Here is a 27,164-nt window from a genome sequence, read left to right as displayed (position 1 = left end):
CTGGAAACAGGTATTATTGGTGCAATCTGCAGATTATGCAGCATATGGTGGATTATGCAGCATACTCATAATTATCTGGAAAGTGCTGTAGGCGCAAAATCCCATAAATCCAGTGGCCCTGGCAATATCCCTTTTAATCGCCTTATTACAGTGTAAAACTGAAATCATTAAAGTTCAGCCACTAAAGAAAGTGCATTTAAAATTAGAAATAATAGCTAATCCTATTTCTGAGAGGGATGCTGTTTTGTTGGGGGAGAAATATTTAACACACAAAGCTTGGTAATTTAGAGATGACCACAACAACAGTCAATTGTTAATTCAGTATACATTAAAAATGACTATTCCCTGCTGCCCAATGCATTCAGCATGGCAGGGGCAATATGTGGCACCAGCTGCAGTGGCCTCCTGAGCCCTGGCACTTGTGTGTTTTCAGAGTGTAAACACTGCTCTGGGGCCAGAATTGTTGGGTCTGGGGTTTGAGGAACCAATGGAAACACCTTGAGACTACTACAGGACGTTTGTAGGAGATTTCCCACAAAAAGTACAATTTCACCCGAGTCGAAACAATAGTTTAACAGTTTTATAAAGTACAAATCAATTCATCTCGCCCAATTACATATTTCGAACTATAATTTTGCATGTCAAAAATTAAGAGCCATTAAGGTAAGATTGTTAATTTAACTGCACAGTTAAAAGGTCCTGATAGCACATTCAATGAGTAATTCTATGAATTCTGTCCATCTCTATTTGTGGAAACAGCACAGAAGGGCTGTGATTGCTTCTCTTTCTTCAAGCCTGTGATGGGTTTTTAAACAGTCCCTGGTGATTTGCTTTGATGTATTCGGTCTTGGCCGGAGTTCCGCTGTCTTTTAACAGAATCATTAATAATTTACAGGTGCGTTCTTCAGGGATTGTCTCCATACCTAGTACATTGCTAAGCCAGATATTAAAAACACATATTATTGCTAAAGGCACCATGGGATATGACCTTTGAGCAGGCATGTCATTTCGTGTAAGTGAGGCCTGGCGGGCAACGTGTGCATCTTGCAGGTACCTTCTAACATATGCCCTCAAAATGCGAACTTTTAAAACCCTCCCAATATACAAAATGTTGGACTCACTCAGACAAGTACTGCTCTGTTATACCTAAAGAGGAAAGCTAACACAGTGGCTATGACTTCTCTAGTCCCAGCGCCCCTGTGACTAATCTGTGTGATCCTTGACAAGGCCAACATCTGTCTGTGCCTCAGGATTCTTTCCTGTCAGCACCGAGAGCCACATTTACTCTGTGTTTGGAGGGGAGCTTACTCGGCACAATGTGGCATAAAATGCAGCATTTATTAATTGCCCTACACAAAATATATTTTGGGCAATATGATTAATTTTCCTACACAAAATCTATTCTGCGCAATAAAATTCACGAGACCATGATGCCAAACGGATTAGCGTCAGGTAAAGCCAAACCCTTGATAATAAATGCAGTGTGGCTTACCAGGGTGGGAACAGTGCAAACCGCTACCAGGGTGGGAACAGTGCAAACCGCTCTAGGATTTAAAGTACAGCCTCAAGTACACACGTAGCATGAGTGCCAGTGCTTAGTTTGAAACAGAATACAAGTTTTACTTGGAAGCCTGTGTCCGGCATTTTCGACGTTCTGGGTGCCAAACCCCAAGGCTGCTTAGTCTTGATTCCATCTCGTGCCTCTAATCCACCACCAGGCACTCTCTTCCTCTTTATATCACTCTCGCAGGTTCATGTTCAACGCTGCTCTCTCCCTTTGTTCCTGTTTCTCAGTCTCTTTTCCTCCTGCTCCCCCCTTTTGTGCGTTTTCCCTCTTTTTTTTTTTTTTAATCAAAGCCTGTTGAGGAAACGTGTCTGCCCCCAAAAATGAGTGCCGATGGGCCCCACTTGAAACCACCGGCTCAAATTAAGCTCTGACTGCATGACCTGGCTTTGCATGAAACCCAAGAATCAAACGAAACAAGGAGCCATAATGCACAAGAGGAACATCGCGTGATATTTCCATGCCCAACATGTAAATTCTGTGAAATTACACATTGGGAGATTAAGGGGGGAGTGGGGGGGGGGGGCAGCCAACACCAGACCACTTTATTGTGTGTGAAAAAGGCCGCTTTATTGAAACAGGTGCATATCACAATTTAAACTCCATGGCCACTGCCTTACAAAACTAACACCTCGCTATACAATAACTTCCTGACCCCTTGTGTCTTCCCCCCCACCCCTACGATCCCCACATCATTTCCCCCATCCCCCAAAATACAACATAACATTCCATAACCAACATATAACCCAAACCTACACCATGTAGCCTTTCCCAACTCCCAAACTCCCCTGACCGTAACCCCTACCTGCCTTCTGTGCAACTGTAACTATCCAACCTTTAATCTAAACTTATTCAACCTGGATACCCTTTACCTGTCCCTGGACCCAAATTACCAAACCTATAACAACAAACTCTAGCCAATCCCGGCCAACTGTCAACCACCCCGCTTGCACCTGTTCCAAGCGACAATACATCAGACTGCCCCTATGTACCTGTTCCAACAAATGCTGCCCGCCAAGCCTCCCAATTGCAATCCAGAACCCCGCGAACTAATGGCCCCCTAACCCCTAACCTTAGGGTGGGAGGGAGGGAAAAACGTTTTAGCTAGCGCTCCCAGCCACCAGGTCACCAAGCCTAAAATGGTGGCTGGGCGGGCGCGCAAACTAGAACTGGATACCCTTTACCTGTCCCTGGACCCTAATTACCAAACCTATAACAACAAACTCTAGCCAATCCCGGCCAATTGTCAACCACCCCGCCACCCAGAAAAAAGGGGGAAGTGTCGGCGGCTACGCCTCTTCCTCCCTTTTTTCTGCCCCCCCGCGCGTGAAAACTTAATGCCTGCAAACCCCCAACAGCCGTGCCAATACCTCCCGCAACTCCAAAAGATACAGATCCATCCCCATCCGTGACAAGTGCACCCCATCGTCCCTGAACATTTCCTGCGCGTCATAGCGAATGTCCCTATGTGCCAAGCGGCCGATCCCCAAATGCCGGCAAAACCTCACCATCTCCGTGTTAAGCTTTCTCCGCGCCTTGTCCACTGCACCCGGGTTGACCGCCCCCCTCCAACTCCTCCGGGGGACAAATTCCGTCCACACAATAGAACAACCGGCCCATTTCTCCTTAATCAAAACCAAGTCCTTTTTCATTGCCCGCATCAGCGCCAAACCCGTCTCCCTAACCATGTCGTTCTCTCCCAAATGGAGCACCAACACATCTGGGCACCGACCTGCCCTCAAAATCCCGTTCAACACCGGTACCAACTCCTTCCAGCGCATACCTCCTCTACCCCTCCATCCCACAGAGAACAAATCTTTATTGAACCCCAAACGTTCCCCAAAATAGCTCTCCTGCTCCTGGATTTGCGCCCTCCTCACAAACGAATGCCCCACAATCCAAATGGACATTTCTCTGGCGAGGGGTCCCATGACCGAACCTGAAAAGAAAAACAAGAATGAAAACCAAGCAAAAACCCCCACTGAAACCTATTTCTTTCTGCTTTCCCCCTTTTTATTTTTTTTAATTTTTTTTAAAGTACCCCGCCCCCTGTCTCGCTGCGCACATAACGCCGATAGCAATCCGATGACCACCTCCCCAACTTCATGATGTCCCCACTGTCCCAACCCCTCGCATGCGCCTCCGACGCTGCCCCAATTCGGAAAGAATGCGTTCCAAAACCCTTCTCCTCGACCCCCAATCTCCTAAGGGCTTTACGCAGCACTGACAGCAATTGCGAAGCTTTAACGCCCCGCCCCTGCTTATGGGCAAAAACCAGTTCCCCCAGCCCCCCAGAGCATGATTTCCACCGCCGACCCCACCGAAAAGGACAAACCGCCGGTGAGCGCCCTCTCTTCAGAGCAACCCATTTCCCCCGACCTTTTTGGTCTGTCTTCGCCTTCCGAAGCCAAATACTCACTACCTGCTCCCCGAAGGAGACCTCACCCCAAGTCAGACCCCGCTCCCCTTTTGACTCCAGCAATTCCGACACCCGAAAGGCCCCGAAAAACATCCAAGACATGAGCGTGGCGAACAGCGCGGCATCCCCTACATCCCAGCACACCTCGGGCAGGACCCCCAGCACCCTGTCTAACAGCTCCCAAGACAGTGGTTTCCTCACCCGGGCCCGTCTCCCACATTCCCGCGCCCAGCCTTCCAAAATCCGAGCCCCCAGTTCCCCTGCGGATGGCGCGTAGCCCCACAACAACTTCCCGACGAACGCAACCCCTGCCAACTTGCCAACTATCGTCACCTTCGTCAGCCCTTTTTCCACCAGGTCCAGTATGAATTGCACGACATTCTCCCGTCTCTCCGCCCCGGAAGCCCGCCACCTCGCCCCAGAACGGACAAACTCTTTCCACGCCGCCCGGTATGCAAGCCTCATCGACTGCGCTAAAGAGCCTAGAACCAATTGTAGCATCCTGTGTTGCCTACTTCCCATAGTTGGTTCGGCATTCTGGTCGGGTTCACGTCCGCGTCCTTGGCGAGCCCACGGAATCTCCCCCACTGTGAACGAGACAAGGCATCCGCAATGTCATTGTCCACTCCTGGCACATGCACCGCGCGAAACGCAATATCATGTCTCAAACACCCCAGCACAAAGACCCTCAACAGCTTGAGCACCTGCGCGTCCCGCGCCGACTGCCTGTTAACCACCTGCACCACTGCCATGTTGTCGATCCTGAACGTGACCTTCTTGTGGGCTAACAAAACCCCCCACAGTGTGACCGCCACCATTAAGGGGAAGAATTCCAAGAACGCAATGCTCCTGCCGCCCTCCAACCATTCAGCGGGCCAGGGCTCTGCACACCACCTCCCCTGCCAATACAGTCCAAACCCCTTGCTCCCCGCTGCATCCGAGAAAATCTGCACGTCCCACACCCTGTCCACCTCTCTCATCAAAGGCACCCCGTTAAACTGGTGCAGGAAAAACTGCCACATCCTCCAGTCCTCCCTCACCCCGGCCGACAGCCGCACATGATGGTGTGGAGGCCTCTGCCCCTCCAACGCTCTCCCCAGTCGTCTACAGAAAGTCCGCCCTACTCTGACCACCCTACAGGCAAAATTGAGATGACCTAGCAACACTTGGATGTCTCTGACCGTCACCTTCTGTCGTGCCAACACACTGGTCAGCAGACCCAACATGTTTTGCTTTTTATCCGCCGGGAGGTGCGCCTCCATCAGGACTGAATCCAGTTCAATACCTAGAAAAGCCAATGCCGTACTGGGACCCTGTGTTTTCTCCACGGCCAGTGGCACGCCCATGTCCCCCATGATCTCATGGAAACTGTCCAGCGCCTTCTGGCAGTCCGCAGAGTCTGAGGTGCCGACAAAAAAGAAGTCATCCAAGTAATGCGTCACGCCTTGGTGACCCGTCCGTTCCGTAAACAACCATTGTAGGAACGTGCTGAAACATTCAAAAAGTGCGCAAGACCTTGAGCAGCCCATCGGCAATGCTTTGTCCACATACCAGTGACCGCCGAATTGTATGCCCAACAAATCCCAGTCATATGGATGAACTGGCAGCAGCCGGAAAGCCGACTTTAGGTCGCACTTTGCCATCTGCGCTGTTGCGCCCGCGGTCACCACCAGTGACATAGCCACGTCAACAGATGAGTAAGAGACAGTGGCCGCACCTTCAGCAATAAAGTCATTGACCGACCCACCTTCTGGCCACGACAAATGCTGTATCAGGCAAAACTGACCCGACTCTTTCTTGGGCACCACTCCAATGGGTGACACAATCAAATTAGGCAACGGCCAATCCTGAAAGGGTCCCGCCATGCGGCCCTCCTGTACCTCCTTGTCCAGTTTCGCTTGTACCACCTGTGGGTGCTCCCGTGCCGATCTCAAATTGTCCGCCCATCTCCGTACCCTCGGACCCTCGTACCCCAACCTGAACCCGTCCAGAAACCCCAAACGCAGCTGCTCCGCCGCCTCCCTGTCCGGATAACCCCCGAGAGCACCTACCAACTTCTCCACTCTAACCGGAGTATGAGCCCTTTGGCCCAGGCCCCTTAGCCCCCCTCCCCCCTCCCGCCTGCTGTGACTGCTGCTGGGCCCCAGCCTTAGGGGCTCCGGACTGCCACTGCTGACTGCTGTGCGCCTGACCCTGAGCCCCCCAACACTTGACCAACGAATGTCGCTTGCCGCAGCCCGAGCATTCGTGCCTAAACTTGCAATAATCCCTTGTGCAGAGTCGCTTGTTATAATCCCAGCAAGCACCCTTGTCTCCTGTCGTCCCCCTGCTGGCTCCGCCCACCCCCCCCTGGGTGGGACCCCCTCGAAAGGGCTGATACACGAGCGGCAGCCCGCTGGCCGTGAAAATAGTCTTCCCCGACCCGGCAAGTCCCATGGTATGCTGCCACAGATCCGTGTCCAACTCTCCCCACTTCGCTTCCGTATCCCATGCCATGCGCGCCCGGAATTCCTCATCATACTGAGCCCAGGCATATCCACCCCCTGTAATCTGCGCTTTCCGAATGACGTCCATGTATTTAAACATGGCCACTGACCTCTCCGGAAACTTCTCACAGTACACACTGGCGTAGATGAGAAAAGCCGCTGTCCAGTTCTCTATTGTCAAAGGTACCTTAGGCCTCTTTGCCAGCTCGAATTCCTCCTCCTTAGAGCCCTCCTTCGCCCTGACCTCCCTGTGCAAGAGTTTGAGCATCTCTACATACTCCCCTTTCCAAATCCTCTCCTTTGTTGCCAACATCAAGTGCGCCCCCAAGGGCTTGGTTACCCCCCATATACGGTAACCGTTTGATCTTCAGTTCCTTACTTTCCAGTTTGGTCTCCCCTGCTTTTGAGTCACCTGTCACTTTTCCGTCCGTCACCTCCTGATTGGTCTTACCTCCGTCCCCCTTGTCCGTGCCTTCCGTGCCCACTGCCACATCCACCACGTACGCACCCTTGCGCAACCTTTCCCCTACCCCCCCTCCTCCCCCGCCCCCCCCCCACTCCTCTTGAAACCATCACTGGGCGCCCGAGCAAATGTGTATTACCTGGCGCCAGTGTCTCCGTCTGCCGCTCCTCCCGGCGTCCTGTCCTGGGGGCCGAGCTGCTTTCCCACCTCGATGTCCGACCCGTGGGCCGCGCCTGGCGTCGTGACACTTGCAAGAAACTAGCCACAACATTACTCGGCCCCCCGTCCCTACCGTCCCCCACATCACGCAACTCCCCTTCCTCCATACTATCCTCCTCATAGTCTAGTTCCTCCTGTCCTGCACCCCCAGCGCTCCCCGCTGGTGGTGCCACCTGCTTCAGCGGTAACACAACATTCTCCCCTATGGTGCTCCTCCGTCGATGCCCCCCGGGGCGCTGTGACCCCGTGGGTGTTGGGGCTGGCGAGCCCGTCACGGGCCTACTTGTGCCAGCCGCGCCGGGATCCCTCGCTGGTACCGGGCACGCCGCCCAAGGCTCCACCCTCCCTTCTCCTTGGTGCCGTCGGGCCGCTCCCAGCCCTACCAAGTCCGGCACCCCGCGACGTTCCCGCTGTCGCTCCACTACCTGAAAAGAAAAGGAATGGTCTGGTGTGCTGGGCCTACCTCCTTTCCTACTACCATCCCATCCCCGCTTACTGGCCCCCAACGCCCCCGCGACCCACGCCTTTCCCACCGCGCTCAGATCCACGACTTCCTCCTCCGCACCGTCTCCGCCCTCGCGGTCGCTCCACTCCCACTCACCGGACCCTCCCGCCCCCTGTCCGCTCGGCTCAACCCCCTCCGCGTGTCCCCCCCAGCCCCCAGACCCCTGACCCTCCATCGCCTCACCACTCCCCACCCCGGCGCCGCGCCCCTCGCCTTCTGCCCCTGCCCCGGACGCCCCCCCCAACCCCTCCACCCAGGACTCAAATATGTCCAGGCCGTCCCAGTCTTTCTCACTACCTTCCGACTCAAACAGCACCGGGGATTCCTCCCCTGCCGCCCCCCCTCCATTACCTCCCTCCGTCTGGCCCCTCCCGCCTCCGCCGGGCACCGCCAACCCCATCACCCCTTCTTCCCGCTCCGATCCGCCCGCCCTGCGCCTCCCCCACCCCTCCCCTTCGATTCCCTGGACGCCCCTTGCCCATTCGCGGTCGTCTCCCCGCTGGGGCCTGTGCCACCCCCACTCCCGTGGCCCCCCACTGCCGTCTGCCCACTCTGCGCGTCCCGCCTCACTCCCCGCTCCGACACGCCCGCCCCGCTTCCCGTGGCCCCTGGCCCCCGCCCCCGCCATCTCCCTTCTGTCCCCAGACAGCGAGGCAGCGCTTCTCCGCCCCGCGCTGCCCCGAGATAACTCTGCCGCCAATACGCCCAACCCGGGCTCTTCCCCGTGCCCCTCGTCCCCCTCCTGCCGCTCCGCCCACCCCAGCGCTCCCCGCGCCACTCCCCGATCGGAGGCCCGGCCCTCCCAGGAGCGCCCCCGCCGTCGCCTTGACTACGGCCACTCCCCGGCCTGAGGCGCGGCCCGCATAAGATTTAGGCCTCTGCAGGGAGGCACCCGACGCTCTCCCCCGCCGAGGCGCTCGTCCCCGCCCACAAACCGCCTCCACTCCCACCGCGCCCGCCCCCGCCGACACCGCCGTCCCAGGGGCAGCGCTCCTGGCATACGCGTCGCCCCTGCCACTCACCGCTCCGTCCAACGACCTCCCTGGGGGCGAACACGCCGCAACGGCGGCTGCCACCCCCGCGGACGCGCGCCTCACCGGGCGCCTCGTCCAATTCGCGTCCTGGACCAGGAGATCCATCCTCCCCGCCTCGCTCTACAAACGGATGGCCTACAAAACCCGGTAATCGCCGCCTGCCATCTCTTCAGGTACGCTTTCCCTCTCCACAAAATCAAGGCCTACACCTACAGAACCCAAAAACATTTTAGCTAGCGCTCCCAGCCACCAGGTCACCAAGCCTAAAATGGTGGCTGGGCGGGCGCGCAAACTCCCTAAATACCCCTTGGGCTACTTCCCTGGATTTGGGCTACATTTGGACTATCCCCAAATGTAGCCCAATTATTACAAAATTGCCGTTCGGCCACTCCCCCCCCCCCCCCCCCCCCTCCCAATCTGCCCGGGAGGCAGACCTCGCTGTTCTCGGCTGCCCCCCAGGCTCCCATTCTACTTGCCCTACACTACTGCGGGTGTCATCACTAGGAATTATTCCTTGTAAATATGGCGCTGCCGGTTTGTTTTCCTTTTGCGCACCACAGTGCGGCAGATTTTCCCTCATCGCGGCATCTTCTCACGCACTGCTGTGCTGCCCGACCTCTGGAAATCTGCGTCCCTGATTTTTGAAGCCACCTCAACAAACAGCACCAGTATGAAGTGCAATAAAAAAGAACTGGACCAATCTTTTCCGGAAGCTGGCATCTCATTTCAGTGTGACTGTCTGTCTGACTTCCTGTGTGTTTCCTGTGAAGTCCCGCGTGCCCCTCCCCAAAACACACGTGCCCCATTTTCTCGGTTTTCGTCGATGAATTTTTGCCTCCTTTTCCACAGCCATATTGCGAGAAGCTTTTCAGGCGTCCCAGTTGTGTTTACATTCCTGAGTGTGTTTTCTCCCTGGGTGTGGTAATGTATTCTGAAAGCTCTCATATTGCGTCTGGTGGACGCCGAACCCGTCAACGGCTCGTGTCTGCACGTGCAATTTGTTGCCTCCATATTTTCAGCATTTTTTATCTTGAGAGTTTTTCGGTGTTTTGTGCTCTTTTGTTGACAGGCTAAAGATGGCGTTGCGGTCAGGGACGTAGCTTGGTCAGTATGATTGGGGGAGAGCTTCAGATTTCCCATCAATCACGCAGGCATATCTAGTTAAAATACATAATAAGATGTAGAACACGAAGGGGGCTAAAGAGGCTCCTCCCCCTGCTCTGTGAGCAGAGCAGCCCCGCCCCGCAAAGCTTCTGCAGCTGGTAACAATGGAATGATAAAAACATCAACTTATTATCATGTTATTTTTCCTTTATTTACACTGCTGAAATGCAGTGGGGCAACGCACCTCACAGGCGCGGCCTGCGCAGTTATGGAGTGATGGAGCGCGGGCGGGGTGAAGGGGGAGTCAACAGACGACGACGAGGGAAACTTAAAAAAAAAAAAAAAAAAAAAAACACTTACCTGGCACTCGCCGCATCACCGAGTCGAGATATTATTTCTAGCCCCCTGGTATCCATGCATAAATCGTAATAATGGCCCAAAAAGTCTGAGACCTGGGGCACGGAAGGAGCTCCATAAAGACATAATAAGTTCCTGCCCAAGATTAAGCTTTCCTTGAAGATGTCTGTAACCACTTAAACATGACATCCTGCCAGTTGTAGTTGTAGTTGCTGAGGCCGCACAGCACTTAATTTGTGAATAAACATCAAGTGCTGGGCAGGGGCCCATCGTTTTTCAGGGCCTAGGAGGCTGAATACTAAGGCTTACTAGTCCCGCGTCTACCACATTCATTTTTTATTAAGAAACCCTCCTCTTCCTGACTCTTTATATCACACTGAAGGATTTTTTAATCTCTTCTTTGTCCCTTTGTCATTGTTTTCCTATCTTTTATCCCCACCTTCTTTCTCACTTTTCTGTGTCAAAGTCTGATGATGAAAAATGATTGCCAGTGTCCACCACCTGCGAACACTGCCACAAATTAAGCACATGGACCTGTGCTGCAGAAACCCCTCTAGTATCTTTGTGATTCTTTGGATTATGGGTAGTAGTCCACATTCATCCCAAATTGGCTGGTTGCATCAGCTGGCCAACACTCCTGCATCTCTGTGTGCTGTGCACAGAGCTGGGTCCTATTATTCCCACCAATAGCTGTTTTTGTAGAAATATCTCGGGTTGTTATGTTATGTTACAGTGATTTATAACGTGCACAGCTACTCATGAGTGTCCTGGCGCGAGAGCCAAATAGAAAACTGTAGGGAACTGTACGACAATACCGCTTATATAAAGAGTAGAGTTTTTAGCCTCTTCTTGAACAAACTAGGGTCATGAATGCTCGGCAATTCAAAAGGAAGGGAGTTCCAGGCTTCAGCCGCTTTGAAAGATAGAGAGCTTCTTCCAATTCTAACCAGCTGAAAACGGGAGATCGATGCCAGACACTGTGAGGCAGAATGCAGATGTCTTCGGGGGGCATAGAAACTAAACCGTTTCTTCAAGTAGAGCGGACCAGAGCCATGTAGGGCTGAGTGGGCCAAAGTAACAGCCTTAACTTTGACTCTTTTAGCCACTGGAAGCCAGTGAAGGTCCAGTAGATGTTGTCTTACGTTAGACCTGCCCAGAATGTCCATCACAGCTCTGGCCGCAGCATTTTGAACCACTTGGAGTTTCTTGAGCTGGTATCCTGGTAGGCCAATATATAGTGCATTGGCGTAGTCAAGGCGACTGAGAATCAGAGCGCGAATGACCATCTCCTTGGCAGTCCTAGGTAGTAAAGGTAGGAGCTTCCTAAGGGATTTCAATGTGCCAAAGCACTGACCTGCCAGTTTCTTTATTTGCATAGAGAACCGAAGGTTCTCCTCGAACCAGACTCCCAAGTTCTTGACTGCCTGTCCCGTAGAACAGGGTACAGGGTAATCTGGTGGCCAGAGAGCTTCCCTGAACTGTGGAGGGAAGGATCCATATAAGAGGATCTCAGATTTATCCTGGTTACACTTTAACTGGGCTGCTGCTAGCCATTTGAATACATCTATTAGACAGTTTTTGAGTTGGATGCTCAAAACCACATCCGACTGGGCATCTGTAGTTCTTCCCCATTACCCTCCTTTCTTCAGGGTAGAAACCCCAGCAAAATAACCCAAAAAGTTTTTGTTTGGATCTTTCAGGGCCAGGAAGAAGTTTGGGCCAGAAACTTTGCTTCACTGCAACCAAAAGATTTAAGATACAATCATATGCCTCACCCAGCACCCCACACTACCCTGACCCATAATCATACCTAGACCACATAAACACTCTCCAAGCATCCTCACAACACATAGACTCAAAATCATATACATCCCACTAACCACCACTCACACTCAAACTATCAGACTCATGCTCATCAACGCGCTCCCTGCTCCAGGCGTAGCAGACATTAACACCTATTACATGTTTGATAGGTTCTTCATCACAAAAGGATGGGTCACCCCCACATCATCGCACATTCTAGAAATCCTTGCCCCCATCATGCGGATCGCAGTTATAAGTAGTGTGGAGGCCTCGCTGTAATCCATAAATCCTCTGATCCTGTACCATAAGTCACTTCCCACTCTTTCCACTCTCCACTCAATCCGCCGCCTTCCATCAGGGCTCGGAGGCAGAACAAGGACTTCACTGACACATTCTCTGATATCCTCACCACCTCATCCCTCCAGCATGCCCATACCACCCTACTGGGTAACTTCAACTTCCATCCATCCATCTCAACTACTCCATTGAACGGACACTACTTGCTTGCTTACAATTGTCTACACTTTCCAAGAAAGATATTAAACTTCAGATGTTGCAAAACCAAGTAGCCTGAATCTGAACTTGAAAAATTCAGCTCATATTGTCTTGATTCTCACTGGCTGTTGGTGGCACAAAGGATGAAGCTCTAACTACTTTCCACAGTTTTTATTACAGGTGAGGACCATGACACAAATACTTAGCTGCACTTTTATTTCAAACTATCCTCAGAGCAAAGCAAGAGGTGTAACAAAGCAAACTTTAATGCAGGTGCCAGATTGAATATCATGTTCCAGAGAGGTAGAATAATCTGGGGTATGGGGCCCCCCTGGAATCCAACTTTCTCAGAACTTTGAAATCAACCGGATATGGCAACTTTCAAAAGAAAACAGAAGACAAGCCTCTTCAAAGAGACATGCCCCTTTAAACGCTAAACCCCCGGGGCTATCACCTCCTTCTAGAATGACACAGTCCCTTTTGAGTGCAGTTCCGCCACCTCTGAAGCCAAGATATGACTCCATATGTGGAGAGTGGTCTCATGCTGCCACGGGTCATCTTCAAAGCAGGGGGATTTTTTATACAAGGCAGCCATTTGTACAACAATGTGGTTTCCTGTCTGAAGCTGGTGCTTTACAAAACCCTGAACCAAAAGAATAAGTACATAAAGCAAATCACCAACATACCAAAAAACAAGCAAGCAAATAACAAAATAACTCACGAAATAAATACCATTGGGTGAAAGTCTGTAGGTGCTAATGGTGTGCTGTTAGTCGGTGAATAGTTTTCTCTACATTTTTAGCGCGTGTGTTCTTTACGTTGCTAAGCGAAAGCGATTCATGAATTTATCTAAATTTTTTTTTTTTTTTTTATTGTAAATACCTTCACAAAATGAGAACCATATCAGGGTAGTTATTCTGGGTCGCTGGGGGTACAGAGGGACTTCAGATGTCACTGTAGTAAATTCCCAGTTGATCTCGGTTTACCACGGGGTGGTTGACGTTAAAGTTCTGGAGCAGCTCGCAGAGCGTCTGGTGAGTAGTTGAATGAGTAGACTGGGTCAGGTAGTACTGGATGGGATCCTGACCGATTAGTCTGAGAGGTCCCCTGATTGATGGTAAGAAGATGGTAAACCCTTGGGTGCAGGCCATTGACTTTAGAAGATATCCAGCCTGCCGCCAGTAGGGACTGCTCGGTGTCGGGCATCTGGATGGACCACGATGAACAATGCTAAGAAGGACTTGGGATCTGGCTTCTGACCATGTTCGGAGTCTGTTCAGCAGTACAGACGATACAGCCACAGAAGGCAAAACTTCTCAACCTACCCACAAGGGTCTGGGACAACATGGCTGCCACAGCAGGCTGCTCCTGTTACTTCTGCGCTTCCGGTGGGAGCTGAGCGCACCTCTGTTCAAGGAGCACGTGATCCAGTGAATCGTCCTCCCATGTAATGCACCATTCACCCCTTCTCTGTACACCGCTCCATTGCTCCCTAGGTAGGTTAGCACTTTGGAAGGACTAACACCAATAAAAATGGCAGCCCTGCGTATACTACCTAAGATCAAGGTTAATTTCTCTGCCTATCAAGTGGCCTTGGAACGAGCACAGAGCTCTGAGGGAGCAGCTCATCTACAGAAGGCTCTTGACAAAAAAATTATTTCCCAAATACGTCTTAAAGCCTGATGATTTAGAATTGGGAGCTGCCATTTATCACCATGCCAACTGAAGAAAAATAAATTGCGCACTCGTTATTTGGTTTATTTTCTATACGAACATCTGTTTCCATGTACAGGGTTACAGATGTTCAGAGGTTCCTGAGTCTGGAGTAGTACAGTAGTCCGTGCCAACCTCTCCAAGAGACAAACTTCCATGGTGGGGGGGGGGGGGGGGGGGGCTTCCATACAACCCCAGGGATCTGAGCACAGAGGAAGTAAATTAGTCCTGGGCGAGGGCTAAAAATAGCACCTAGTGGGACCTCTTTCCCATTAACTCTAAATGCATCCTGCTTTTTAATGCCTTACTATATTTAGGTTGGTTTATATGTGTGCAGCTTCTCAGCCTATTTAAAAAGGAAATGTTGATACACAGATGGTGCAGTGAAGTCCTCCAGTTTGTCAGTTGTTGGTATTTCCAGTCTAGTCTCCTACGGTGGCTCTTCGGAAAAGTTTTGGTGCTCTTGAGAAACGTTCCCACAAAGAGGTTCTTTTTTATGTATATACATTTCATGATTGATACTTTTAATGTACAAGATAACAACTGTAATGCAATACAGAGCACTCCACAAAGTACAGCAATCCAACATAAATATAATACTAAATGAGAACCCAAGAGACAAGCGAACTTTAGAGAGTATGAATGAAAATAGAAAAATAAAATCTAATAAGGGACAAAGGAGCCTTCTCGTTTAACAAATACAGTTTAAGCAATGCCTGAGGTAGCCTTTGCCTGCATATGACACACACCCCACAAACCAATGGTTGAAGTCACCAGCCTCACTTTGTCCCAGATTCAAATCCTAGATTGAAACAATCCAATTGCCTTCTCAATTGCACGGATAAGAGTATTATACCCCACACGCGAGAAAGATAAGTAAACTCTACATAGATTCCAAACATCATAGAATACCTGTATTTGATCTTGAACCTTGTAAATCCTGTGTTCATATGTGGCTAATCTATAAAATTCACCAAGCCACTCTTGATGTGTGGACGCCTGTGCAGTACGTCAATGCCGTAATATGCAGATCTTAGCCACTATAAGAGCCGTCGACACCAATGAGAAGGCATACTACCCAAAGCAACAAAATCGTGCAACAAAGCTAGCTTGTCCGCTTCGTCAAAAAGAGTAAACTAGTAGACTGAAGCGTCATCAATATATAACGCCAATAGATATCAAGTGCAGGACATGACCAGAGTACATGGTACAAATCACACGCAACATCAGAACATCTACAGCATGTCCCATTAGGCACCAGACGAGCCTCATATAATTTGAGAGGAGACCAAATCCAAGACCAATTATGGAGGATTTTGAAATAGGTGCACTTCAAGAGCACTTCTCCGAGCGGGCATGATACTCTAGGGTTTCTTTCCAGTCATTCTCAGAGTATTCTACACCCAGCCGCTCCTGCCAATTGGTTTTAGCCGCAAAGTTGGTATCCTGTTAGTATAAATTGTCAAGGGGTTCAAAAGAAATGTGCAACAGGATCAACCACACTGTTTACAGCGGAACCAAGAGTATGTCAAGAAATCATACACTTAGATACCCGGTATTATCACGTGAGATTTCAAAACCAGTAATAACGCACCTAGTGACACCACCTGCTTTACCGGTAACATATTCCTCCATCTCAAGAGGATGAGGGCACGGTAATCCAGGACCTGGTATTGGGGTGGTAATAACCACTTAGTAGCAGTAATAGTATCAGTAATAGTGTTCTGGTATAACCACCCGCTTTGCAGCGATAGACTCTTGATAAGATTGTACTGCAACAAGTGAACAATGATTGGGAGTAAAATGTGAGTTAAAGTGACACAATAATTAATTGGTGCAAAAGTGAACCTGACTCCTCCTTCCAGGGGGCAAGCTGGACCACAGCCCCAGCACCCAAGGATGTGCTGTTGATCAAGGACATGTAGTCAAAGGGACACTCATTCTCTTACCTCATATTTCCCTCTGAATATTGTACACGGTACACAATACATAATATATTGCCATGGTTGAGAGCGGGGAATGTGGCTGAGGTTCATTACAAGGCCAACATGATCCTAAGCTTGCTCAAATTCAGAATTCAAATTTCACATTTTTAAAGCGCGAACTAAGGGTATCCAGGAGCTGGGGGGCCCGTCGGGTAGATCAAGTGAGCAATTTACCCAGAGGCACATGATGCTGAGCTGAGCTTCCACCGGCGATCAAACCATGAACGCCGTACTGCATAGTCAGTCACTCTGGCCACTGTGCCACACCTCTACCATTGTCCTACTTGGTCAGGAGGCAGTAAAGGTCTCTCCGCTCTCCACTTTCTGCAACCCCCAAGGTAAATAGAAGTTTTGGTGATTTGTGTGCACTTTATACAATTCTGCTACTAGTAGTAATTATTGTATTTTAAACACTATATTAGCAAGCATTGACCGAGGGAAGCGGTCTCGCCTTTTAGCATTGTCATTGTAGACCTAATGGCTTTGCCTGTACTGCTGATGCTGTTCAGCATGAGCAAAAACAAAGGCATGATTTTGTATATGCGTGGATGCGTCATCATGCATGCCCACTTATACGTCACGACGCTTTGATGGCCACCAGATGATGGCAAATACACATACATCTATCAGCATGCATTTGTGTGAGCTGATGTGGTGACCATAAAATGCATTAAAGCTCATGAAAAAGAAAGGAGTTGCCTTTTAGAAGCTGCCAGGCCCTACAAAAAAGCAATTAAAACAAGCATTGGCATAGCCAATAGGTCTCGCTTTTGGGACCTTATAAGTATTTAGTTATGCAGCACAATATCCTTGGTGCAACAACATCAACTGTTGCATGGGTTAACACTTATAAGGTTCCAAAAGCGAGAGTTATTGGCTATGCCAATGCTTGTTAATTATTGTTGTTCAGCCCTCATTATCCTCGGATGCCAGTGTTCCCGTTGACACATCACAGATTTACAGCTGGAAAGATTTGTGCAGCAAGTTGTGTTATGTGGGTATGTTATGCTGTTGCCATTTGTACTGCACACAGTCTGCCGTTAGTATCCTGGCCTGCCTGGTTACGACAGTAAGGGTCTGATTTGACTGGTGATGACGTGGTTCAGATAATGTCTTTGTCTCTGTCTCCCGGTTTGGTGGTAATTCCAGTCATTGACCTTTGGGCCCATGATGTGGTGTTTCGGAGGACAGGTGGGAGTGCTTTACCTATTGCTAACCCGCCTTCTCCGTCGGTTGTGTGGCCGTGTTGTTGCTGGATATATGTCATGTCTGATATATATCACATGATTGCAAAAGGAAATTGGTCACTGTCTTAGTGTTGAATCCCATCGCTGCCTGGTCACAAGATCACAATTGCATGGATTTATTAACTTTTTAGTTGCAGAATTTTCAAAGTGCCACTGTTGTCATCCACCTACTTCCGGGCACATCGTTATGCAGACACTGCATACCAGTACTGATGCTGATGTGTTCCATGGTGACCCTGGTTCTTGCAGCCCACACTAGACCACCTACTCCCCCGCCTCCCCATATGAAGCTGATTGCAAGGAGGAGGAGCGCAGAGGTGACAACCTGAGGATGTGGCCTAACTACTAGAGCTATCGACTTGGACGATGGGGAAGTGGGTCCATCATCCTGTGATTCTGGGCAAATCACTTACTCCTCTCCGTCCCAAATAACAAATGAATGTGTCCGTCTATAATGCAACTGATGCTCGTCTAAAGCGCTGATACCGTCGGGTCAAGTTCGCGCTGTATAAAACTTCCCAAAAATAAAGAAGCTATTTTGTAGCAGTCCGAAGATGGAAGATGGAAATCTTCGAACCATAGCAGAGGCAAAATTAGAGAGGAGGAGAAATCCCTACAATACTCTAACAGCAGAATGGCAACATAATGTGGCTTCAAGTAGTGTATGCCTACAAGTTAACGCTGCATAGATAACGTAGATAGGAAGAGCAGTGTGCACTAAAACAAGCAAACAGCCTGGAGGCGTGCTCCCGGGACAGTACGCAGCTGCAGATAAAACCGCTATTGCGCAACATAAAGAAAAACATACAAAATTCATGGCAAAATGCCCAAATAAGGCAAAAAGTAATATTTATGACTAAAGGGTTCTTAGAGCGGCAGCCAATTAGGCTAAAGTTTTTTGGATCACTATCGTTGAAAACATTCCTAGGAGAAGCATTATCTCTGAAGTGACATTATTTAACAAGGCAGACAGTGAACACGTTACATTCCCTAATCAAGCAAATCAAGACCTATAAGTGGCCTGTTTGAACGAGAAGCGAGAGAGAAAATGTGGCGCCATCTCAAAATACACAAAAACAGTCGGAGGACACAGTACACACCACCTTAAATGAGACACGACACCTTTGGATTTTGGGCGGGGTGGGTTGGAGGTTTGGAGGTGGCAGCATCAACTCAAATGTGCGAAGAGGTACGAGGAGGAAATAAAAAAGGAAGGGAGGGAAAGAAAACGAGGATGAGAGATGTTAAGAGTACTGTGGTAGAATGGAATAGCGAGAGGAAGGAAGAAAGGGAAGATGGAGGAAAGTGGTATGGAAGGAAGAAGAATGAAAAATAGGAAAAAAAGCCCACTTACATGAAACAAGACGCGCAGCCCCGAGACACGCTCTGTGGTGGGCTCTCTCTGTGGTGGGGGAGGGGTGAGCAAGACAGAGGCAGAGCAAGGCACGCACTTGGGAGAGCGATAGGAAAGCCAGATGGCGCCTCTGCTCGTGCCTGTGCGCGTAACCGCACACAGTATGCCACACAAAAAGCTGTGGTAGGCTTTTTAAAGCCCGCTAACTAAATGTCTCGCCAGGGCAGGGCATGTGCTGGCTCAGGCGAGACCTAAAAATGTGAAGCGAAAGTGCAGTAGAGCAAAGGAGTAGTGGGTGTCATTTGTTAGGGGAGGAAGTCACCAGGACCGAGTAGCGGAACAGGAAGGGTGTTAGGCAGAGGAGCATTGGGAGGGGTTAAAATTACAACAAAAAAATCTTAAAAGTTCACAGGGGGCGCAAAGAGCTGTTGGCGGGGTAAGACAGAAAGGGGATGGCTTTCAGGGGGAAAGTAGCAAGCAAAAAAACATGCACTACCATGGAGCGCCAGAAGAAGAAAATAATTTCGCTTTCTGAATATAAGCAGTGGAATAACACAAGTTATACAATTAAAACATAGAAAAAAAGAAATGCTCCATAGGCGAAACAAATACAGCGGATACCTATTGCATAGGAGGCATGGAAAGGAAATAGACCAAAAAAACAACCAATCAAGGGAAAATGGCTGCCCCGACACACACCTTATGTATATATTTTAATGTATTAGTGGCAATAGACCTTCAACAACAAAGAGCTTAAGCTGTCTGTAAGCAGCACCAAAAAAGGATTGGGATCTTAATTGTGATCATTCTAAAGTAGATGAGTTTAGATTTTTACACTGCTAGTTGATTAAATGTATTTTTATATTTATTCTGTTGTTTTTAAGGATGTAAGTTTGTTCCATAATAAATATTTATTATGTTGATGATGTTAAGTACCATAAATCAATCCCCAAATAGATTACACATTCCTCACTTTCCTACAAATGTGCTTTTCCTGCTCGGTGTAGTTTGGCAGAGGAAATCTAGCATCCAAAAGCCATCATGGAAGGGGACTTCATTAGCAAGCAAGCATTAAGGGAGGACTGGCTCAAAGATGGGGAGGTTATGAAGGAGTCAGGGGGGGAAGACATTTTCATCTTTAGTTCAGTTGGAAATGAAATTTGATTCACTATAAAATTCTGCTAGAGGATCAAAGGTCTGTCTGTTTCTGAACTTAGGTAAGGTGGAGCTACAGAGAACCCAACAATTACAAACTGCAAAGAAGATCTGATTTCCAAGAGTTGAGTGGTCCATGAGATGCCCAGTGAGATTGTACATCTTCTCCCAGATGGAGGCAGCTGGGAGTTCCTCATGGTGCACATTTGGACTTCTACTGAATCAGCTGGAGCTTTGTCGTAGTGACAGGGCAGTGGGCCTATTGTTGGTCATTCATCTGATGACAGCCACATTTAAGGGAAAGGAGAAGTCTTTGGGTAGCATTTATGAAACTTGAGCAGAGGACCGCATCAAAGAGGTAGTTGAACGCATATTGTGGTCATGTATGTGCTACCCCTCATTTCTTTCACCCCTTCACCATTCTGGGCCTGTTAGACCCTCTTGGTGCCAGAGAGACATTTCAGAGTTTAGTGATTTCCGAGATCCTTGCTAGCCCATTTGGCATGTTGGTAAGTTACCTCTGCTACATAGTTGAAATAGTTCCCCCATAATGCAGTATTAAAAGTGATGCTGGTGGGCATAGGAGTCACCAACTTAAGTTACTAATATCTTAGTAGCTGGAAGCACCAGAATGTATGAGGCATAACATGGAGGTGGCAGGCTAATGCACGCAAAGGGGTGTGCTGAGATTAAGTAGGATTTTACTGGAATGCAGATTTGGGGAGTAAACACCATGATGATGGGCCACCTAATGGCAATTGTTAGATCCTTCCCTAAATGACATAATACATAATGTTGCACATAGAGGTGCACTATAAACTGCTCATGCAATGTTTTATCATTACAGGTGCTGGTGGGATGCCTTCAAAGACGCCAGTAGTGGTTGCCTTCTTGTTTCTGCTTATTAGCATTGCTGTCATCATAGCCATTGCATTTGTCCAGATCCACAAGAAAGAGGTGATCTCTCCAGGCCTTAAGGTAAGCTCAAAGACATAAGTTTGGAAATATAGGGCTAAATCTTTGCTCCACTCCCATCTTGACCTCCTTCCAAATGCCTCCCTGTAACCTTATGAGAGATGCGGTAATTCCAAACGCCTCCCTGTAGCCTTATGATACAAAACTCTTTCGCTGTCCCTAATGAGAATCCCACATCTTAATCCAATCAACTGGTGGAGTTAATATTTTTCTTCTTCTTTTGGTGGTTTTACCATCTTTTTTATACTAAACAGACCTCCAAAATGCTGCTGACATTGATCTGATAGAGATTGTCATGTATTTATTCATCAGGAGTGAGGCACTATTTCTGGAAGTGAACATTTGGTCAGCACAAACATCACAGCAAACCAAACCATAAAAAAAATATACAGTGTTGTCTTTAAAAACCAGGAATAATCTTATCTCCATATTTTTTTATTTCGAGTACAAGGCAACATTTATTTAGCTCTCACACAATTTGTATTTCAGTAAAGCTGCTTCTAAGGGCTATAACATATAAGATATGCTTGATAATACAAGGAAATGCGACAAGGGGAAGAGAAGAGCAAGAAAAGATAAAAATGTGTGTGGGACTTGCCATAGGACGAAGGATAACAGACACATCACAGGGTGGCAAGGGATTTCATTGGACGGGTTTTGCATCAGTCCTCTTTGTCATCAAAGGCTGTGCACAGTATGGGGTGGGGTTGGATGCCAGCGGAGGGTTGGGTGTAGGGTGGGCAGGCCCCTAAGCCAATCCCCAGGCAGCGCAGAGCGATGGACATCCATCCTTTCTTTAAAAAAACATAGAAATTCACTGAAAAAAACAAAGGTTAAAGGGATGTTATAGTTAGGAAATGTAATAATATGTTACGTTACATTAAAAAAACGTAGAAATTCACATAAAAAAACAAAGGAAAAAGGAACGTTATAATTTTGTGAAAATACTAGGTAACACATACTGTTTTAAGCAAATAAAACCACTGAAATTCACCAGTTATATATATCTCAAGTAACTTAGTTGTGCTCTTAAGTAACTGTATCACATGCACTCGCCAAAGCCTGCTAATTACCGCTCATATATTACTTCACTAAGCATAAACTGTACAAATGACTAACCCAATTCATGCCAAAATCATGTTATTTGCATCCTTCCACACGAACACAAGTCATTCTATCAGACAATTTAAAGCCATTAATCTGTGTGGAGAAAATGCAAAACAACCACAGATCGTGAATGGAAACACCTGAGATATCAACATCAAAGCATGATAATGCTAACAATTACTTCTGCATATGTATACATCTTGATCATAGTAAGAATGACTCAATAAGTTAGCACTGTTGTTAGAAACGACACCATCTATTAAACATAGGCCTACATGGAGTTCATACTACTAGTTCCTACTTTAGCACTGTTAGTTGTGTTGTATGTTGGTTGTTGATGTTATGTGCATATGGTGGGTCTATTTAGCAGTTGCTTAGCAATATGTTGTTGATGGGAATGTAGAATGTAGAAGGAGGGTAGTTGTTGAAGACAGCGCTGGCAGTTGCTGATCTGGATCTGCCAGGGTTGTTCACACACTTATTCTTGAACACAAGAAATAAATAAAGAAGGAATTCATGCAGTGTGCTCTTTTCAAGTTAAATACATTGTCTAACCACCTCTTTAGTAATGTGGGGCTCTCACTGTTCATTTACTGTTTCTAACAGCTGAAGGGATCCTGGTTACTGAGGGAGTGCCACTGATGTCTTTAGAGAGGGGTCTTGATGGGGCCCATGCCTCACCTTTGTTTGTCCTGATTCCCCCTAGGGTCCCTCCTTCACAACTGTCAATATACCTGAAAGTGACAGAATTGCACTTAGTCAGACACATTCATTTCCCTTTCACTTTTTTACCTTTCACTGCAAAGCTGTTTTGTTTTGTTTATAATGGTTACATCGGAGTGTGTGTGTGTGTGTGTGTGTGTGTGTGTATTTTAATTGAAAAAAGAAAGGCTAAAGTAACATTATATTTAGGTATAGAAATAAGATCTTACCTTAAATGAAAAAAATATAGACATTTATTGAAAAATCACAAGTTGTAGTTAAATATTAGTTAGGTGTTGAAATAATGTAAAAACAAACATTGAAAAATCAAAAAACTACTGGAATTCACTAGTTCTAGTTTCCCGAGGTAACATGCACTGCTTATCACCTCACATATTACATCACTCATGACATGTTAAATTACATCACTGAGGACATCTTAAATGACATAAATGATGATATCATTCGTGACATCATTGGTAACAGCATAGTCTACAGCATAGAGTTTCTGTGTGAAGATGTGTGGGTGCATCGCACGGGAAAAGCTTAAGTAGTGAAAGCAAGTGTGGTTGTGCGTGGCAAAAGTTATAGGTTATATGGTAAACTGTTTCCAAATTAGTAAAGGTTAGGGGGCAACTATTACTTCATGTTAAACGAGGTAAAGGATAAGCACATCTGATGTAGGTTGTGACTTAAAGCTGAAGTCTGTTCCCAAAAATATGTGAGAAAGGCGAATGCTTCTGCTGACAATAGATTATCCTCCAGTGGATATCTGGGCACATGCCAATCTTAAATATTTGTAATACAATGCTATAAGCAAATTCTTTGCAGTAGGACATTTATAAGGTGTGCATGGTCATTTCCAGAACTTTGCTGAAGATTGTGTGGCAGGTTGTTGAGTAATTTAGTACGTAACCGTGTCCCATTTTGATGAGGTTTTAAGCATGGCTGTAAGGCTGAGGGCCAGGCTGCCCATTTTAGGAATGCGTGTAGTGTATTTTATCAAACTACTGAATGTTCTCTTTAGAGCCTGGCAAAAGGTGTCTTTTCAGTGGCAAAGGCATACTTGTCAACCTATTTATCTAACATTACAGGTCATGTGAAGTCTTTAAGTGAGTAATTCCATTCAGGTGAATAGAAATTTAGCCACCGCTGTAACATATTGAATTCCTTTGAGTACAAAACCCTATAGGATGCTATAACAATGACTGGATGATGTCATCAGCAATGTCATCAATAATGTCATTTTAGATGTCCTCAGGGATGTCGTTAATGATGTAGTTTAGCATGTCATGAAAGTTGTAATATTAAGCCTTGGCGGAGGTCACGGTGTTCTGCTCCGCGAAACTCTGCCAAGTGATGCAAAAACTCCGCCGTTCTCCGCGGAGTTCTGCAAGCAGCAGAGTATGGCAAGTAGCACTGCTCATACTGATTTTTAGCACCAGTAGTTTGTCCCACACTATAAATTCACAGCAAACAGCACTACGCGCAGCACCGGAGGGCGCTGCTTCATTCTGCCGCACGAGTAGATGTTCTACTTGAGCAGCAGCATCCTCAATGTGAGCGGTAGATTTCTCAGCGTGAGTGGTCGCGACCTAACATGAGCTGTCGCGACCTGCCACGACCACCCGCATTGAGAAATCTCACCGACAGGAAGTCTGGCTCGTGATTTTTTCTCGGGAGCGGTTCCCAACTTAGCATTGGTGAGCTGCTGGAGAGAAACTCTGCTCCTCATCACTTTGTGGAGTTTTACGGAACTTTACGCTCCTCGCGGAACACGGAGTGGGCAAAACTCCGCAGGCAGAGCGGAATTCTTCGCCCACCTCTATGTAATATGTGAGGCGATAAGATGTGCATAGTGGGGGTGTAAGTTATATTTAGCTCATTAAACTGTAACAGATGAATATAATTGTTTTTGGGTTTTCAAATGTCAGTTTTTATGTTATTTAAACAACTAACTAAAATGTCACTTTAAACTTTGGATTTTTCAGTGAATTTCAGTTTTTTTAAATCCTATTCCCCACAGTCTCCCGCTACACACAGCCCTCGGCCATGCACACAAGGGGTTGGTTGCAGGGATTGGCCGGACTGCCAACCCCTCTCTACACATGGCTTAGACCTTGTGTAGCAGGAGGTTGGGTGGCAAAACCCCGCTAGGCACAGCCTATGGTCCAACGCTACTGGTGGCCAACCCCCTGATGAGAACATCCAACTCTTTCAGGCGACCACTCCACTGCGGCGCATGGCCTATGGTAAACCCTGCACCCAAACCCTGCAGGCAGCTAACCTCTTGCATACCTCCAACCCACATTTAAATTTAAAAACAAATCAGTGATACCGGTGCTCAAGCTTAACCCTCATGGTACCACAGTAGCATGCAAGGTTTCTCCGGTGAAGCTTGCATGGGGTGTAGCTTCTGCTGCGGCTCCGGCAGGAGTACTGCAGTACCTCAAAGGAGGGCCTTACTGGGTTCTACTGGATAACAGCAGTACCCGCAGCACAATGTTTCTTTATAACCTTTGGCACCAGGGGGGGTTGCTTTAGGTACCTCCCTCTCACAGATGCCTGGGGGTCAGGTTATCCCTATCTTGCCACCTTATACTTTTTTTGAAAAAGAAAATCAGGACACGGGGACTAATCTCCTTTAATTTTTTTTAAAATTGCTTTTAATAAAAACAAACTATGCAGAAAAGGTAAGTAAAGGGTTTGTTTGCAAACCTGGTTTGCAAACAACATGTAATATGAGGTAATGAGGAGCACAAAAAACAATGCAATGGATATTTCTCTATCCAGGACCAAAACCTCTTTAATTGCAAATTTCTCATAAACCGCTGAAATTTGGTGTATTTCCATCCAACCGTTTTTTCTGTACTGGCGACAGAATTTCTAAATAAAAATGACATGGGAAATCAACATTTTGGGCTTCCCTCCATTTTTCTGGGTTCCACTTAATGAATCACCCCGAACCTTTCCAGGAAGGAGTTGTGTTGAATAAACTTTAGTTTTGGAAAGTTTTGTGCAGATTCATCAGACGCCCCCAAAGTTATTAGCAAAACAAAAACAGGCTTCCTATTGGAACTCTGACATAACTCTAGCTACACAGTGGCGACTATAAATAACTCTATAACTATAACTCGCAACCCCGCCATACACAGTGTTATCAATGATGTAATTTCAAATTCCATTAGGGATTCTATCAATGCAGTCACTGAATATATCATAAGTGATGTAATATGTGAGGGTGCATCAATTTAACCTTTAGTTTCTTCAGTGATTTTCTTTTTTTTATTTTTTTATTTTATTCAACCTACCCCCCGTGGTGGTAGGGGAGGGATTGGCAATATACAATTCATACAAACAGATACCATAAAAATATTACAGAACAGAAATGCATTGTTGATAAAAAAAAGTTGAAAACCAAATCATATAAGAGTATGTACAAAGAGACAATACATGAGCAGAAATACATTATTAATTTGCTAACCAATCTTGAAAAGGGGCCCAGTTCTTAGAGGCAATTAAACGTCTTCTCCTTCCCTGAAACTTTTGTACAGCAGTTTCTAATTTAAACCATGCCAGCATCCTGGCCTGCCAGTGAAAAAAAGTGGTGGGCTCAGAATTTATCCAAAGAGAGGTGATACATAGTCTAAACATTGCCATTGCAATAAACAAAAAAGAATGTACGTATCTTGATCTCTCGGAGATCATGGCATGTTGATAACCAGTAATTACCATTTCAGCGGAGATTTTAATTGAAGATTGAGTGATCTGTGTAAGAAACGTTTCGATTTGATTGATGAAGAGTGACAACTCAGGGCAATCATAAAACATATGAAGAGAATCAGCAGATGGAAATTTACATCTTGCACATGATGAACTTTTACCCCCAGTGACAGTCCCCCATCTAACTAGTTTTGCTGGAGTATAGTAGAGATTAAACATGACCATGTAGCTTTGAGTGCGAAGGGTACCCGGAGACAAAAACCGTCCTAGCTAACATCAATGGAAGTTTTAAATCAATGGAGGGTACTCCGAATTTAACTGCCCATTTGTTATTATAATCAAGTAAGTCATCTGGGAGTTGAGACAAAAGAGTTTGATATAGTGTACCGATTTTAGCTTTCCTTTTGACTAATTAAATATCAAAATTTTATCAAAAAATGTTGGGTTTTCTAGAGATTTTTTATCAAAAGAACTTCTAATTTGTAAGTATTTAAAAAAATTATTAGACTGTAATTGAAATTTGTGTTTCAAAGAAGAAAAAGAGGCCAACAGGCCAGAGTCAGCAAGGTCTCCTATGTCCCTCAGGCCTTGAGAGGCCCAGATGGAAACTACTCCATCTTGAAATATCACTGGAAGTAATCCGGAAGCATTCAGTGGTGTGTAATAATTAAGCTTATGGATGGAAGAGAGACGACGGATTTTTTGCCAGATCGTAAACAGGGCCCATGCAACCTTGAACCTCGTTTTTTTTAAA

At 47.1% G+C, this 27,164-nt stretch overlaps 1 protein-coding gene and 1 long non-coding RNA gene across 3 annotated transcripts in view; one reads left to right on the top strand and one right to left on the bottom strand.

Moving 5' to 3' along the window:
• The window catches only part of LOC146789025 (ectonucleoside triphosphate diphosphohydrolase 3-like), a 226,827-nt gene that overhangs the window by 143,766 nt on the left and 55,897 nt on the right, over positions 1–27,164 (top strand). For both annotated transcript variants that reach the window (XM_085630627.1, XM_085630626.1), the window contains exon 2: positions 20,751–20,881. In XM_085630627.1, the coding sequence (XP_085486753.1) occupies positions 20,762–20,881 (120 nt within the window). In that variant the 5' untranslated portion in view covers positions 20,751–20,761. The remainder of the gene's footprint in view (positions 1–20,750; positions 20,882–27,164) is intronic.
• LOC146789024 (uncharacterized) overlaps positions 21,295–27,164 on the bottom strand; it is a 62,808-nt gene continuing 56,938 nt past the window's right edge. Inside the window, exon 3 of the long non-coding RNA XR_014970013.1 lies at positions 21,295–21,695. This is a non-coding gene — a long non-coding RNA (uncharacterized LOC146789024). The remainder of the gene's footprint in view (positions 21,696–27,164) is intronic.

Source organism: Triturus cristatus, chromosome 10 (genome assembly GCF_964204655.1).
Source record: "Triturus cristatus chromosome 10, aTriCri1.1, whole genome shotgun sequence".
In the NCBI taxonomy this organism is placed as follows: domain Eukaryota; kingdom Metazoa; phylum Chordata; class Amphibia; order Caudata; family Salamandridae; genus Triturus; species Triturus cristatus.
Note: the sequence above shows the minus strand (reverse complement) of the source record. Positions and strands in the feature narration are given on the sequence as shown.